This window comes from Rana temporaria, chromosome 11 (genome assembly GCF_905171775.1).
Source record: "Rana temporaria chromosome 11, aRanTem1.1, whole genome shotgun sequence".
Lineage (NCBI taxonomy): Eukaryota > Metazoa > Chordata > Amphibia > Anura > Ranidae > Rana > Rana temporaria.
This window is the reverse complement of record NC_053499.1, coordinates 103,531,733-103,548,165: the sequence shown is the minus strand read 5'-3', so window position 1 is coordinate 103,548,165 and position 16,433 is coordinate 103,531,733. Positions and strand designations below refer to the sequence as shown.

Below are 16,433 nucleotides of genomic sequence, written 5' to 3'. Positions count from 1 at the left end.
CGTACCGTATGTATGTATGTATGCATGTATGCATGCATGTATATAAATATATATATAAATATATATATATATATATATATAAATATATATATATATATATATATATATATATATATATATATATATATATATATATATATATATATATATATATATATATATATATATATATATATATATATTAGTGCTGTGCGTTAAACGCGATATTAACGGCGTTAACGCAAACCCATGTTAACGCCGTCAATTTTTTTATCGCGCGATTAACGCTCGGGGTGGACGTGCAGAGTGTGCAGCGGCGCGGCTTACCTTCTCGCTGGATTCACAGGCAAGTTACTCACCTTGTCCCTGGATCCAGCGATGCCACCCCGCTGTGTGATCGAGCGGGTGGTCCTCTTTTGATTCACAGTGTGTGTGCCGCCGATCTCCGTTCCCTGCGACGTTACGACGCACGGGAGCGGAGAACGGCGCCAAATTCAAAAAAGTAAACAAACACAATACACACAGTATACTGTAATCTTATAGATTACAGTACTGTATGTGAAAAATACACACCCCCCTTGTCCCTAGTGGTCTGCCCAGTGTCCTACATGTACTTTTATAAAAATAAAAACTATTCTTTCTGCCTGAAAACTGTAGATTGTCCAAAAGTGTCCCTTTATGTCAAAAATGGTTTTAGATCAGCTAGAAAACAGCGATCAAAATTTATGACGAATTAATCGTGAGTTAACTAGGACATTAATCGCGATTAAAAATTTTAATCGTTTGACAGCACTAATATATATATTAAATCGGGCATATATATTAATCGGGCATATATATTAATCGGGCATATATATATATATATATATATATATATATATATATATATATATATATATATATATAAACAGGGGTTGACAAATTTGCTTGGAATCTAGGAGCCAGCTAAAAAAGTTAGGAGCCAGAAAACACCCCCCGTCCCGACGAGCTTGCGCACAGAAGCGAACACATATGTGAGCAGCGACCGCATATGTAAACGGTGTTCAAACCACACATGTAAGGTATCGCCGTGATTGGTAGAGCGAGAGCAATAATTCTAGCCCTAGACCTCCTCTGTAACTCAAAACATGCAACCTGTAGAGTTTTTTTTAAACGTCGCCTATGGAGATTTTAAAGGGTAAAAGTTTGACGCCATTCCACGAGCGGACGTAATTTTGAAGCGTGACATGTTGGGTATCAATTTACTCGGCGTAACATTATCTTTCATAATATTAAAAAAAAATGGGGATAACTTTACTGTTGTCTTTTTTTTTAATTAATTTTTTCCCCAAAAAAGTGCGCTTGCAAGACCGCTGCGCAAATACGGCGTGACAGAAAGTATTGCAACGATCGCCATTTTATTCTCTAGGGTGTTAGGATAAAAAATATATATAATGTTTGGGGGTTCTAATTAGAGGGAAGAAGATGGCAGTGAAAATAGTGAAAAATTACATTAGAATTGCTGTTTAACTTTTAATGCCTAACTTGTAATACCAACGGCTCACCACCAGATGGTGCCAGCTCACAAAAATATATATATATATATATATATATATATATATATATATATATATATATATATATATATATATATATATATATATATATATATATATATATATATATATATATATATATATATATATATATATATATATATATATATATATATATGACCTGGGCTTATTTTCGTGGAAAAACGCTATATGCAACAATTAGTCACTATTAAACACCTGACCTGCACAACATTTTCAGATTGCACAACTTTAGAAAATATTCAGCATAGATTGTCCAAGAATAATTACTGTGCAAAAAGCTTCATCAACACAGGCACAATGAAATTGCTTATAGTATTGACATTAACTATGGAAGTTATTGGAAATATTTTTACTTACCTCAACACTGGCATAATCACACATGGAACACTTAAATGGCTTCTCGTGTGTATGTTTATAACGGCGATGTCTGACTAATTCACCACTGGTTACAAAGGCCATATCACAGTCTGGGCATTTATGGGGCCTGGTACCTTAAATATACAATACGTTAGCATATGTTTTAAGTGTGCAATGACAAAACCAAGCAAAAACAAAACAGTCATACATGACAGTAACAACCATGAGATTTATGCAATGATGGAATTAAAGTGAACCTTCCATGAAAAAAATTGAAGGTCTGCTCTTTTTGGCAGCCCCCTGCCCTCCAAACCTAAATGGCTTTAAAAAAGGCTAATTAGGAAACCAGCTAGAGCTGCACGATTCTGGGAAAAATGAGAATCGCAATTCTTTTGCATACAATGAAGATCATGATTCTCAATACAAAAAAGTTTAAGTTATTTTCAACACAAACCGGGGGTTATGTGCTTAAATACAGTATATGTAAATCTGATAGACTGTTTACATGTTACATTTTAAAAGCCGCAGCAAACCTGCTGACCTTACATGGTTGCGAATGCGAAAGAACAGCTCTGATTTTCACATTTAACTAAATGTGAAAACCAGAGGTGTTCTGTCACATTAGCAAGCATGTAAGGTTTGCTGCTGCTTTTAAAATTTAACATGTAAACAGTCTTTTTAAGCACATAAGCCCGGTTTTGTGTTGAAAATAACTGTGAAATTTAAAACTCTGTTGGGTGTAATAAGATGTCCGCTTGCCCCCTTCTCACTAACATTACTGTGCAGGAGTATGGGGTGGAGCAAGATGGCGGCGACAAAACGTCACTTCCTGACCAGACAGCCACTGCCGGGTGTACCAAGATGGCCGCCGCTCGGGAGCTAGGTGGAAGTCGGGGACTTTCCTATGGCTGCATTCGAAAATCGTGGGTCATTCGGCCTGGAGATCACGGGGTGAGTCGAGATTGCGATCATTTCGCGATTAATCGGGCAGCTCTAAAACCAGCCCTGGCTCTCAACACTTCAAGAAGGCACAGCCATCTTTGTGCCTCCACACAAAACAAAAAGTTAGCACGATTTTTTGTATGTCAAATATGATGTAATATGAGTCACCAGATCTTTCTGGGCTGAAATAAAAAAAACACGATCTCGGTTTCCAAGCCGAAGAAACGGCAGTGTTTACATCTTCTGATTTCATAACATCACGCCTGGCATCTGAAGGTCAGAGATTTCCAGGAACCATCTGGTCTGCTGTATTCTCTATGGTAAACTGCCTTTGCCAGGCCGATTCATTCTCCAGCTCCCCGATCGCATAGGTGAGCCATTAGAAGCACCGGAGGACTGGGACTTCCCCTCCCGTTGCCTATAAAAACAATCAAGCTGCTGAATAGCAAATATGATTGTTTTTCCATGACAGGGAATAACCGGTAGAAAAAGATATCTGAATGATGCCTACAACTCAAAATCAAAGGGGAAAAACTCCCGCAATGGCTTGTAGTGCTTTCACTTGTGCCTGCCAAAAGCCAGGGCCAAGGCAATCTTATTTGGGAGGAGTAAGCATTTCTTGATTAATAGCTTTTTAAAGTCATTTGTATTTAGGGGAGCAGGAAAATTGCAGTAAGCAGAACTTTAATTTTAATGGCAAGTTTGAATTTATCAATCAGAATAGTTAAAAAATTGATAATGTAACTGATAAAAAGACACTAGGTATCAAAGTTCATGCAATGAAAAAAATATATATAATTTAACACTACTGAAACAATGGAAGAGTAGATCAGTACAAAATTACTGTTCAACAGCATAAAAAAATTGTTTATAAAATCTAGGGCCGAAACAACTAAATCGATTATGAAATTAATCGATTACCATTTTCATAATCGATTAATCGTCCAGTAACATAATGGGGTAAAAAAAAAAAAAAAAGTGCCCCTTTATAGTACAAAAAAAGCAAACCGCAACTGTAAATATTACTTTCACTGTCCCACAGTAAAAATGGAACCCCTTACAGTAGCAATTATTTGCTCTTTTTGTACTAATTTTAGTTTTTTTTAACCCCATTGTGTTAAACATCTCAGGCCTGGGTCTCACTTTTGTTTTTTGGTGCTTTTTGCAGAAACACACTACAGTTCATTGATATGGTTTCCTATGGGACACGTTCACATCCAGGATTTTTCCAGCAGCCGCATATTTGGAAAGGGCAGGACTTTTTCTTTTTTTTTTTAACGCAAAACTATGGCTATTTATTTTTTTTGGTTCAATATACTTCAATGGATAAGCTGCAGAAAAGAACGTAATGCATTTTTGCGGCAATTTGTGTTTTTTAATCTGCCCAACAGCAAATTGGTCAAAAAAAAAAAAATTGTAAAAAAAAAGCCAAATCTCAGCAAAATTACCTTTTTTTACGGTCATTAACCAATCAAAACAATAAACTCGCCCAACTAATCGATTATGAAAAAATAATCGTTAGTTGCAGCCCTAATAAAATCAGTACATTTTTTTCATAAGCTCTACACATAACACAAATCATTCCAAATACACATAAATCAGACAACAAAAAATGAGCATCACTTCAGTGTGAAACATACCAATCCAGAAACTAACCTGTGTGAGTATTCAGGTGGTTTCTAAGCAAAGTAACAGTCCTGAAAGCTCTTCCACACAGGTGGCACTTATGAGGTCGTTCATCGGTGTGACTCTTCATGTGGCGATCAAGATTTGACCGTCTGGGGCAAGTATAGCTACACAGCTCACACTGGAAGGTTTTCTTTACACCTGAACAACAAAATCAGAAAGTTACGTCTACTGTAGTTTGTGTGGTCTATATCTCACAAACACACTTTATTAGATCCTACTACTTTAGGAATAAGGGTTTACATTTTACAGAAGATCACATTCGTATTCAACTTTTTAAAGACCTGTAAATTGAACTTGGACAGCTTGCTGCTGAACCATTAACCTAAAGCAGCCCATAGACAAGTCTACTAGCAGGTTGAACACACAAATAAAAAATAAAACACACCTGACCCAATTCCCCAATCAACACAAGTGCTGCAGGTATAGGAATCCTCCCTACTGAGCCTTCACCATCATCAGAATACACTGATCAGCACTGCCAGCAGCACTGATCGAGCAGCATTATCCGACACGCTGGTTGTCCCTATTCACAGTGTAAACCACGGTCCCCATTCACGGATCAAAATGCAGTCGGGCCCTGTTGAAGCAGCTGAATTTTGATCCATGTATGGCCAGTTTAATGAATAACCATTATCCACAGCAAAAGAATTCATGAAGGAAATAGACAAAAAAACATGAGCATAAGCTGTGTCTTCCAACTATACCTTACAAATTATTGGCAGAAAGCAAGAAATAGAAAAACAGTTCCTTAAACAGTAATTCCAGATAATGGACTATATGATTTAGGGCCCCTTTACACTGGTACACTATTACTGTGCTAAAATGCACCTTTCCGACAATAAAAAAGCACATGAAAATTTCTTTACTCCTGTGTAACGGTTCACAGCAGTGCGTTGCATTTTGAAAAGTTCTGCATGCAGCATCTTCTGTTACAACACAATGGCAACACACCAAAAACTCGCCTGCATTTTTGGTGCGTTACTTGTGTAATATGTACAAGTTTCACTGGTGCATACTGGGAGTCAGGAATCCAGAAAATGCACCAATACACACCGGAAACGCATTAAGAACACCAATGGGAAAGAGGCCTTACCTCGCTGTAAGATGCATGCCAACATGCCTGGGGTCAGCTACTCTGTTTCCATTAAGACAACCTAAGCTAAAAGTGTCCAACTGCTTGCTGCCCACCCACAGAAATGCCAGGATTGGCGAAGGACAGGTACATCACCTAGCACGTGTGTGCTAGAACCTCCCCCTAGGGTTGATCGCTGTTATTCAATATATGATCAGATGGAAGCACATGCATTTATAATTAATAGGTAGGGGACAAGTGAGCCGGGAAGGAGCCACCTCCTTTAAAAAAAGGTACAGGGTCACACTGAACACCCAGCACATAGCACTATAGCAGCAAGAGTGCCAGTGCATTGCCTGACAAATATATTCAAGGTACAAAAAAGTGGCCACTGCCCCCACCTATAATCAGTTATAATCAGTTATAGGTGGGGCAGTGGCCACGTTTTTGTATATATTGGTCCCGTCCACCACCGACATCCAACCTCAATTTTGACAGCTCTCTCTCCATACAGTTTCCCACACCGCAGCACTGCTCTGCCAACAGTGTGGGGAAGGGAGGAGGAACCTCACGTTCCTTCTCCACACTCTGCTGGCAGAGGTGCGGCCAGTGTTCAATATCGGCCCAATTTGAATAATAATGCCAATTTCTCCAAAATGGCCAAATATCGGTCGACCTCTAATTAAAACCATTTCTTTTGTGAAATCACTATGCTATGGCATTCTTATTTTTCTTGCATGGCTTGTGAATGGAGGAGAGGAGATTTAATTTAGCATAACGGATATTCATCTTTGATTACTGTGCCATATAGCACATCCTTTAGTTTATGCTATGCGTAGAGGAGAGTGGAGAGAGGAGAGTGGAATGTGATTTTCCATAAAGGATCCATATATTAAAGTGGATGTAAACCCCCAAAAAAGTTTTTCTTTTTGATGTCACAATGTAGAGAATAATATTTCCTATCATCTGTGCCCAGTCTTGCCACACAGAGTTAATCCAGTGCTGAGCAATCCTCTATTGTTCAGTGGAATAAAACGGACTTTCCTATAAAAAGCAAAGTCCGTTCCGCCCCCATGCATTGAGTGACAGGTTATTTAAATATCTCATGCACTAGCCTGCACAACATGCACAGTTTCTGTAAACAGTGCACAATTCAAATCACCCTCCCCTCTCCCTTCTAGCTATCACAGAATTTTCTCCTGTGTTTTGATTAAATGTTTTGAAAACACGAGGTGAGACAGAGATCAATGTCATGATGAAATGCTGCAGTGAACAGCCAACAGAAGACAAGTTATTAGGGGAGATATATTTAGTCCAAGCTTGAGTGATCTTCTTATTATTGTTATATTGAAGTGTGTGTGTCTGAGGTCACCTGATCACAGATGCAAAATTCCTATATTACCTGTACGACATCGCAAGTGATTCGCACCGCACTGCTGTTCAGATCACATGCGATATCTGTGCGATGCGATTTCAGCCATACAAACTGTATGGCTGAAATTGCATCTCATTTGGACCAAACACGCACAGGGCCCTTTTTTTAGTCCACAACAGATTCGCATGGGTGTTTACACCTATGCGATCCGATTCATGTCCTGTTGGTGACATATCAGGGGTCTAAACAGAGACCCCTGACATCTCCCATTTGAGACAAAGAAAGGGACAGAGGACATTCATTCCCCAGTCCTTTTCTCTGCATTGAAGATGAATGAAGGGAACACAGCGTCTCCCCTCCATTCATACACTAAGCAGAGTAACACACAGGTTATTCTGCTCAGTTCTCACAGGGCACACAGCGCTCGGTAACGAACGCTCTGTGTCCCGTCCAGAAAAGAAAGGAGCTGGTAATTGACATACCAGCTCCTCACTCCGCACAGATCTACCCACTCGCGCCCCCCCCCCCCCCTCGGGAGAGGAGAGAGGGGGGAGGGAAGACCGCAGATGCGGAGGAGAAGGAAGGGGGGGGGGGGGGGGGGATGTGAACACACGAACGAGCAAGGGTGCCGAGGTGGGGGGGGGGGTGTGGACACACGGAGAGGAACGAGGGGGGGGCTGAAGGACGCTGAGGACAGTCAGGGATGATCGTGCGAGGGGGGAGGGTAAGCTGTGAACACCGATCTCCCCTGCATGGCTTTTTAGGTGAAAGCCGCGGGAGGGAGAGAAGCAAATGAAAAGCCATGCAGGGAGGATCGGTGCTCACATCCCCCCCTTGCACAGATCATCCCTGACTGTCACTGGATGTGTGTACAGCATGCGCTTTGCACGCTCTGGCCAAGGGGAGTGTAGAGATGGGCAGGGCATCTGCTGACATCATGACCCCGCCCCACCAAGCGCCGATGACAGACCCACCCACTGCAATTGCTGTTTTTGGGGGGCTTCTAACTAAGATTCGGGACACATTTGACTGGTAAGGATACATGCAGGAGGCATGCATCGCCTTATAGATCAGCACTATGGCAGTAGTTTCTAATTGATGAAAGTGGGTTTACATCCTCTTTAAAGTCTCGCCAAACCCGCTATGGATTCTGATGCAGGAGAGTGGAATGTGAACTGCTGCCAAGGATCTGCATACCAAAGCACTACTAGTAAGGATGAGCTTCAGCGTGTTTGCAAAACACCCATGTGCAGAGCCCGCCAGGAAGTTGGCACTGAGATAATCACAGGCAGCGAAACATTGTCCCGGCTGCAAAGATCGGGAAATGTCTCACTGCCTGTGATTAGCGCAGCGCAATGCAGACTTCCTGGCAGGCTCTGCACGTTGGCTTTGCGAACACGCCAGAGCTCATCCTTCGCGACTAGACCTGGTGTGGTCTTTGCTTAAGGTGAGCTGCTAGGGAACACTCCTGGTGGATGCCTGGATGGTGGGAGCAATTGTGTTCACGACTTTCAAGAACTGTTTTTTGAGCACACGATCTTCACATCTCATTACTTTTTGATGCACATTTTGGACTTTAATGAAAAAAATCAGATGAACAACTGCATTTGATCAGAGCACTTTATCACGTTTGATATACGATTGCATATTATTGGTTCAATAGGTTCATGAAATTTAGGATAGGTATTTATACAATTTGTTTATTTTGCTACATAGCTTCTTGAATTAGTGCACCATTTTGTATATTAGTTTTTTTTGTGAGGTCCACAGCAGCACACATGTACTCTATGTTCACACCTCAGTAAAAAGGCATACGACAGTGCGCCTGTAGTTTGCCAAAAGGCACCTGAAGGACTCGAGAAATTGAACTATTTGGCCCGAATGGCAAGCATGTCTGGAGGAAACCAGGAACAGCTCATTACCTGGCTGACCATCACTACAGTGACGCATGATGGTGGTGGCAGCATCATGCTGTGGGGATGTTTTTCAGTGGCAGGAAATTGGAGACTAGTCAGGATCGAGGGAAAGATGAATGCAGCAACGTTGAGATATCCCTGATGAAAACCTGCTTCAGAGTGCTCTGGACCTCTGACTGGGGCGAAGGTTCATCTTCCAACAAGACAATGACCCTAAGCACACAGCCAAGATAAAAGGAGTGGCTACGGGACAACTCTGTGAATGTCCTTGAGTGGCCCAGACATTAAACCGATTGAACATCTTAGAGATCTGAAAATGTCTGTGCACCAATGCTTCCCATCCAACCTGATGAAGCTTGAGTGGTCCTGCAAAGAAGAATGGGAAAAACTGCCCAAAAATTGGTGTGCCAAGCTTGTAACATCATACTCAAGAAGACTGGAGGCTGGAATTTGTGCTTCAACAAAGCATTGAGCAAAGGCTGCGAATGCGTCATGTAGATATTTTTGTTTTCCCCTTTTATCACCTGCCATTTAAGCACCTCAAGAAATGAGATAGGCAGTCAGAAAGTAAAAGCTGCGTAAATTCCAATATATATGCGCCATAGTTTGTAGACGCTATTTTTGGCGAAAACCAATATACGCTTGAGATTTTTTTTAGCAAAGATGTAGCCGAATATATTTTGGCCTATATGCAAGACAAGAACTGAGTTTGTGTTTATTTTATATAACAAAGCAGAAAAAAAAAAAAAAAAAAATTCTGTATTTTTCGTTCATAATTGCAAAAAATAAAAATCCCAGTGTTGATCAAATACCACCAAAATAAAGCTCTATTTGTGGGAGAGGGGTACAGCGTTGCATGAATGCACGATAACCAGTTAAAGGATATTTTTTTTATTTTATTTGCACATACCACATACTTTAACCACTTCCCACCCGGCCTATAGCAGAATGGCGGCCACACAGTGGTTCAGTTATCCTGACTGGGCATCATATGACGTCCAGCAGGATGACAGGGGCCGCACATCGTGGCGATCGGTGGTGCGGTGTGTCAGTCTGACACAACGCTACACCGATCTCAGACGGAGGCTCTTTACTGCGTGATCAGCCGTGTCCAATCACGATGTAAACAGGAAGTCGTTGATTGGCTTTTCGAGACAATCGGCTGCTCTCTATGTGCGGATTATTAGCGCAGCCCCCCCCCCCTCGGATACCCGCCCAGGACCACCAGGTATGGCCACCCACACACTGGACCACCAGGTTTGCCACTCTAGACCACCAGGGATATGCCAATCCGTGCCCTGGAAGCTGCCAATCTGTGCCCACCCACAATGTGTGCCAGTGCACCAGTGATGCGTATCAGTGCCGCCCATCAGTGCCACCTATAAGTACCCATCAGTGCAGCCTTTCAGCGCCCAGTGTCACCTATCAGTGCCACCCATGCGTGCCCTTAAGTGCCGCCTATCAATGCCCATAAGTGCTGCATATCAGTACCCATCGTCATTGCCACCTCATTGGTTCCGCCTTATCAGTGCCCAGTGAAGGAGAAAACTTATTTACAACATTTTATAACTGAAACAGAAATGGGTTGTTTTTTTTTTTCAAAATTTTCATTTTTTTTTTTTTTATTTGTTTAGCAAAAAATAAAACCCACAGAGGTGATCAAATATATCCAAAAGAAAGCTCTTTTTGTGGGAACAAAATGATAAAAAAAAAATCAGTTTGGGTACAGTGTAGCATGACCTCGCAATTGTCAAACAGCGACAGTGCTGAAAATTGGTTTCGGCAGGAAGTGGGTTTAAGTGCCTGGTATTTAAGCGGTTAAACTAGAGAAATTTCTACTCTTTCCTTTAGTGATGGATACAGCGCTCTCAAAGTTGTAGTAAAGTCATCAATTAAGAACAAAACCACTTGTCTCCCTGCAGTTTTAGCCATAACGTACTAGTATGCACCGCGCAAAGCCAGTAACATTAAACCAGCACACAGAGCTGAGCTGCACTTGTGTGGCTCAGATCACATTACTCACAGGCAGGGGGCACTATTGACAGAAGGGACCACTAGGATCTCTTCAGTTATAAAAACCCTGCCTGTCAGCGGATTTTAAATATAAATATTTAATTTCAACTTTAATCTGGACAATTTGGATTGTCCAAAGGATGGATTATACAGGGGTGGGAAAAATCAAAAAGCTAGAACTGAAAGAAACCCTTTTCCATAGAAAAGACATTCATGCTGCCATCTGTAACTTTAGAAACCAAAAAGATGCAAAGTCATCAACTGAAACTTTATAAATGTGTCAAATGACCACGTAACAGTCTTTCAGACCTGTAAAATTGGAGAAAGCCCATGTGGCCCAACAACCTTGTGGAATGAGCTATAAACTGAGGTACCCTTGTCTTTTAGGATTGGCCTTAAAAAGCGGATCTATGGTCAAAATATAAAATCATTTACCCATGGTATTTTCTGGCCTACGCCTATTAATCTTAATTTTGGATCCCCACAAATTTACTTCCTGTGATAAATTCACTATGCACCGCTTATGTCGAATTGTAAATATAGTGATTGTATTATGACAGTGCCGTTATAAAATACAAACTATAAATCTCCTTTAACCACCAGGCACGTAAACCCACTTAAAGCGGATGTGCCACTAAACAAATATATTAAAAGCCAGCAGCTACAAATACTGCAGCTGCTGACTTTTAATAGAAGGACACTTACCTGTCCTGGAGTCCAGCGGTGATCGCAGCAGATGACGAGCCGATCGCTCGTCACCCTGCTGCTCCCCCCTCCATCCACGGTGAGGGAACCAGGAAGTGAAGCGCTCCGGCTTCACTGCCCGGTTCCCTACGGCGCATGCGCGAGTCGCGCTGCGCCCGCCGATTGGCTCCCGCTGTGTGCTGGGAGCCGAGTGTTCCCAGCATACAACGGGGGACGGACGGAAGGTAAGGAAAAAACCCGTCCTTTGCCCGTATCGTAGGGCCGGAAGTGGGTGCAGATACCTGTCTGTAGACAGGTATCTGCACCCCCCTCCCCCCTGAAAGGTGTCAAATGTGACACCGGAGGGGGGGAGGGTGCCGATCAGCGGGACTCCACTTTAGAGTGGAGATCCGCTTTGATAACCAGACCAATTTTCAGCTTTCGGTGCTCTCACAATTTGAATGACAATTACTTAGTCATACAACATTGTACCCAAATGAAATTTTCGTCCTTTTTTTTTCACACAAATAGAGCTTTTTTTTTTTTGGAGGCATTTGATCACCGTTGGGTTTTTTATTTTTTGCGCTATAAGAGAAAAAATACTGAAAATTCTGTAAAAAAAAAAAAAAAAAATTTCTTTGTTTCGGTTATAAAATTTAGCAAATTTAGTATTTTTTCTTCATTCTTTTGCATAATGTGAAAGATGAAGTTACACCGAGTAAATAGATACCCAACATGTCACCCTTCAAAATTGCACACGCTCGTGGAATGGCGCCAAACTTCGCTACTTAAAAATCCCCATAGGTGGGGCCTGGCCGGGGCATAGAATGATCCCATTGGGGTGCCCGGGACTCCCCTGAGCGAGTGACCACTATATTCATTTTTTTCCCCCTCCCCTTCCCCTGTTAGCAAGCTCGTATATTTCCTTTAATCAGCCTACAATCGAGCAATATGAAGTCGGTTGAGGCCTTGTTGCTGACATTTTGCCTTATTTGTTGAATGTTTTGATGTTGTAGACACAGCCTTTGGTCATACTGTAATTGTATTCTATATTTGGAAAAATAAAAATCTATTGAAAGAAAAATCCCCATAGGCGACGTTGCAGGGTATTGTGGGGTATTGCAGAGTAGTGTGGGGTATTGCAGAGTATTGCACAGTAGAGCAGTCTTAGTATGGGGCAGGGATGGCTGAGCAGGGATAGATGGCTGGATCTGTTACTGCATTTGTCACAGATCCAGCCCACAGCACTCGTGCTGCATCTGCTCTCTCCCCTCTCCTCTCACACTGTACCGTTCGGTACAGAGAGGGGAGGGAGGAACCGGCGTCATCACATGAGGCCGGTTTGTTTACAAGTGATCGCTCCGTCATTGGATCCGTCTGTGTGGTGGCTCATGATGCATCGACTCCAGCCTCAGTCCACTCCTTGTGAAAGTTCAAACACTTTTGAATGGCCTTTTCCTGACAATTCTCTCTAGGCTGCGGTTCATCCCTGCTGCTTGCGCACCTTTTTCTTCCACACCTTCCCCTTTCACATAACTTTCTATGAATGTGCTTTGATATAGCTCTTTGGAAACATCCAACTTCTTTTGCAAATACCATTTGAGGCTTTCCCTCCTTATGGAGGGTGTCGATGACGGTTTTCTGCACAACTGTCAGGTCAGCAGTCTTGCCCATGAGTGTGATTCCTACTGAACCAGACTGAGAGACCATTTAAAGGTTTAGGAACCCTTTGAAGGCGTTTTGGCCTAATTAGCTGATTAGAGTGGAACACTTTGAGCTTAGAATATTGCACCTTTTCACAATATTGTAATTTTCTGATATTGTGGACACAACACAATTATGACAAATCACGGCTTGAACCATCTTGCTTTGCATGCAAGAGCATCTCTTATGCCTTGTACACACGACCAGTTTTCGCGTCGGGAAAATTGCCATGACAGCTTTTGGCCGGGAAAACTGGCCGTGTGTATGCTCCATGGCAGTTTTCCCAACAGGAAAACCGCTGGGAATCCCGGCAAGAAAATGAGACCATGTTCTCTTTTTTCCTGCCGTGATTCCCGGCAGTCTTTTACCCAGCAGTTTTCCTATGGCAAACACTGCGGTGGAGCATACAGACGGCCAGGTTTCCCAGCCAAAGCTCTAATGGCAGTTTTCCTGCCAGGAAAACTGTCCGTGTGTGTGGGGGGGGGGAGCTGCCGAGGCAGTTCTCGGCTTTCCTGGCGGTAAAAATTCAGCTGGGAAACCCGTAAAACAAAATCGACTATTCTCTTGATATCCATAACAGATAGGAACGTACCAAAAAAGAGTGATGGGTAAACCAGCAAAAGAAGCACACCGACCCCAGAGCAACCCTGAAAGGGCTCATGAAAACCTCAAGCAGCAGCCTGCAAAACATGAACTTTAAAACAACTTTGTGAAAGCACGCACAGATGACCTTGCACAGACGCCTGATGTCGGAGTGCCCAGGAGGCACTAATCGCCCTAGTGAAATGTCTATTACACGGAAGATGGGTGCCCGCCCCTTAGGGCCGCACGATTCTGGTCAAAATGAGAATCACGATTCTTTTGCTTAGACAAAAGATAACGATTCTCTCGCGATTCTCAAAAATGTAATGCCAGAAACCCCCCCCCAAAAAAAAATTATTAAAAAAACCTGTGATTTATCTGAAAATATGAATATATAAAAAAAGAGAGACCAGTGATATGTCTATAATGTTAAAGATCATATAACTCCTATGAAAAAAGCAGAATAAAACTTTGATTCTGATTTTTTCATAGGAGTTATATGATCTTTAACATTAGACATATCACTGGTCTCTTTTTTTATAGATCAGAAGCAGTACTGTCAGCAACCATTGGGTGGCGCATGAATACACACAGTTGTACAGAACTGTGAGAAGGTTTAATACATCAGAAGCAGTACCGCGGGCAACCACTGGGTGGCGCATGGATACAAACTATTGTTGTGAGAGAAGCTCAAGGAATCTATCCAGCGGCGCAGGCTGCTGACGTCGGGTTCGATGTCGGCGGTATTTGCGTTCCACGCTGGTTACGTGGAACCAGCGGTGAACACAGAAGAATCGCGGGTCATCCCACGGGGAGATCGCGGGCAGGGAGAATCGAAATCGCGATTCTCTCCGCGATTAATCGTGCAGCTCTACCGCCCCTTAGTAACAACAATCTGCCCAACCAAATGGGAAACGGTGGCAAAAAAGGCCACCATGCCCTTCCTTGGACTGTCTGTGAGCACAAATTGTTGAATCTCTGAAAGGAGACCGTGGTACTCACCGTAAAATCCATGTCTGAGTTCATGGACGGACGCAGCAGCCTTTGACTGTAGGGTTATATCCGCTTCCTTCCAGGAGAGTTAGGCAGAAATACAGCACTTTAAAGTGTTAACAACTTTTCTTCAGTGCAGCTCCTTCCAGGGGGGCGTGGTTGCCCGGGTATAACCCACACCCTGCTCTAGCAGCCTCAGTTCGGAACAAGCAGTACAAAGGAGGGGTGGGTGCGGTGTCCGTCCATGAACTCAGAGAAATGGATTTTACGGTGAGTACAAAAATCCTATTTTCTCTTCCGTTCATGGACTGACACAGCAGCCTTTGAATGTAGGGACGTCCCCAAGCAGTGTCAAAAAAAAAATCGAGGGGTGGGAAAAACACAGCAAACCAAGCTTCACCCCAAACAAAACCGGAGTTACTCAACGGAGGAACTCCAACCTTAAATTGCCGCCTGTAACACCCTGCGGCCGAAGGAGGCATCAGAAGATGCACTCACATCCACCTTGTAAAACTTTGAAAAAGTGTGGACCGACGACCAGGTCGCTGCCTTACACCTGCAACACAGAGGCTTGATGTCGGAAAGCCCAAGAGGCACAGATTGCCCTGGTCGAATGCGCCGTAACCCGAAAAGGAGGTGCCCGCCCCTTCAGGGCATAGGCCTGAAGCACAACCTGTCGGATCCACCTAGAAATGGTGGCCGACGAGACTGCCAGGCCCTTTCTAGGATCAGTCACCGACACGAACAGTGAGTCGGACTTCCGGAACGGAGACGTCGCCGATAAGTACACTCGAAGGGCCCAAACCACATCCAGGGAATGTAAAGTGGCCTCAAGGAGGACATAAGGATGGAAGAACAATGTCCTCATTAATGTGAAAAGCTGAAACGACCTTTGGGAGAAAAGAAGGCTGCGGACGCAGCACCACCTTATTCTTATGGATGACCAAGTAGGGGGCCTTGCAGTACAAGGCCACCAATTCAAACACCCGTCTGATCGAAGTAATTACTACCAGAAAAACCACCTTCTGTGACAGTCAACAAGGGGATCTTCCGAATGTCCTCAAAGGGAGGTTGTTGAAGCACCAAGAGGACCAAATCCAAGTCCCATGGGGGCAGTGGAGGGCGCACCGGAGGGGTCACATGCCGGACCCCCTGCACAAACGTGCGTATCAAGGAGTGCGCTGCCAAGGACGCTGAAAGTAAACAGCCAGAGCAGAAATCTGACTCTTGACCGTACTGTTCCACTCCCCGCTGTAGAAAAAGCAGAATCCGGGACACCGCATATGCACGGGGGCGCCACTTCATCTTCTCACAGAGATGTAGGCCTTCCACGTACGATGGTAAATTCTCCTAGAAGTAGACGTCTGCACGCAGCATGGTAGAAACCACCGAGCCCGATAGGCCCCGGTCCTTCAACACCTGGCTTTCAACAGCCACGCCGTTAAAGCCAGCGACTGCAAAGCAGGGTGGAAGATCGGACCCTGCGACAGAAGATCTTCTCTCAGGGGTAGACGCCAGGGGACGTCTGCCACCAGACGCACTAGGTCCGC

At 43.3% G+C, this 16,433-nt stretch overlaps 1 protein-coding gene across 3 annotated transcripts in view; it reads right to left on the bottom strand.

Annotated features, from left to right (window-relative positions):
* CTCF (CCCTC-binding factor) overlaps positions 1–16,433 on the bottom strand; it is a 260,150-nt gene that overhangs the window by 169,963 nt on the left and 73,754 nt on the right. For all 3 annotated transcript variants that reach the window (XM_040328784.1, XM_040328783.1, XM_040328782.1), the window contains exons 3-4: positions 4,512–4,682; positions 1,914–2,047 (exon numbers count right to left, since the gene is read on the bottom strand). In XM_040328784.1, coding sequence (XP_040184718.1) covers positions 1,914–2,047; positions 4,512–4,682 — 305 coding nt within the window. The remainder of the gene's footprint in view (positions 1–1,913; positions 2,048–4,511; positions 4,683–16,433) is intronic.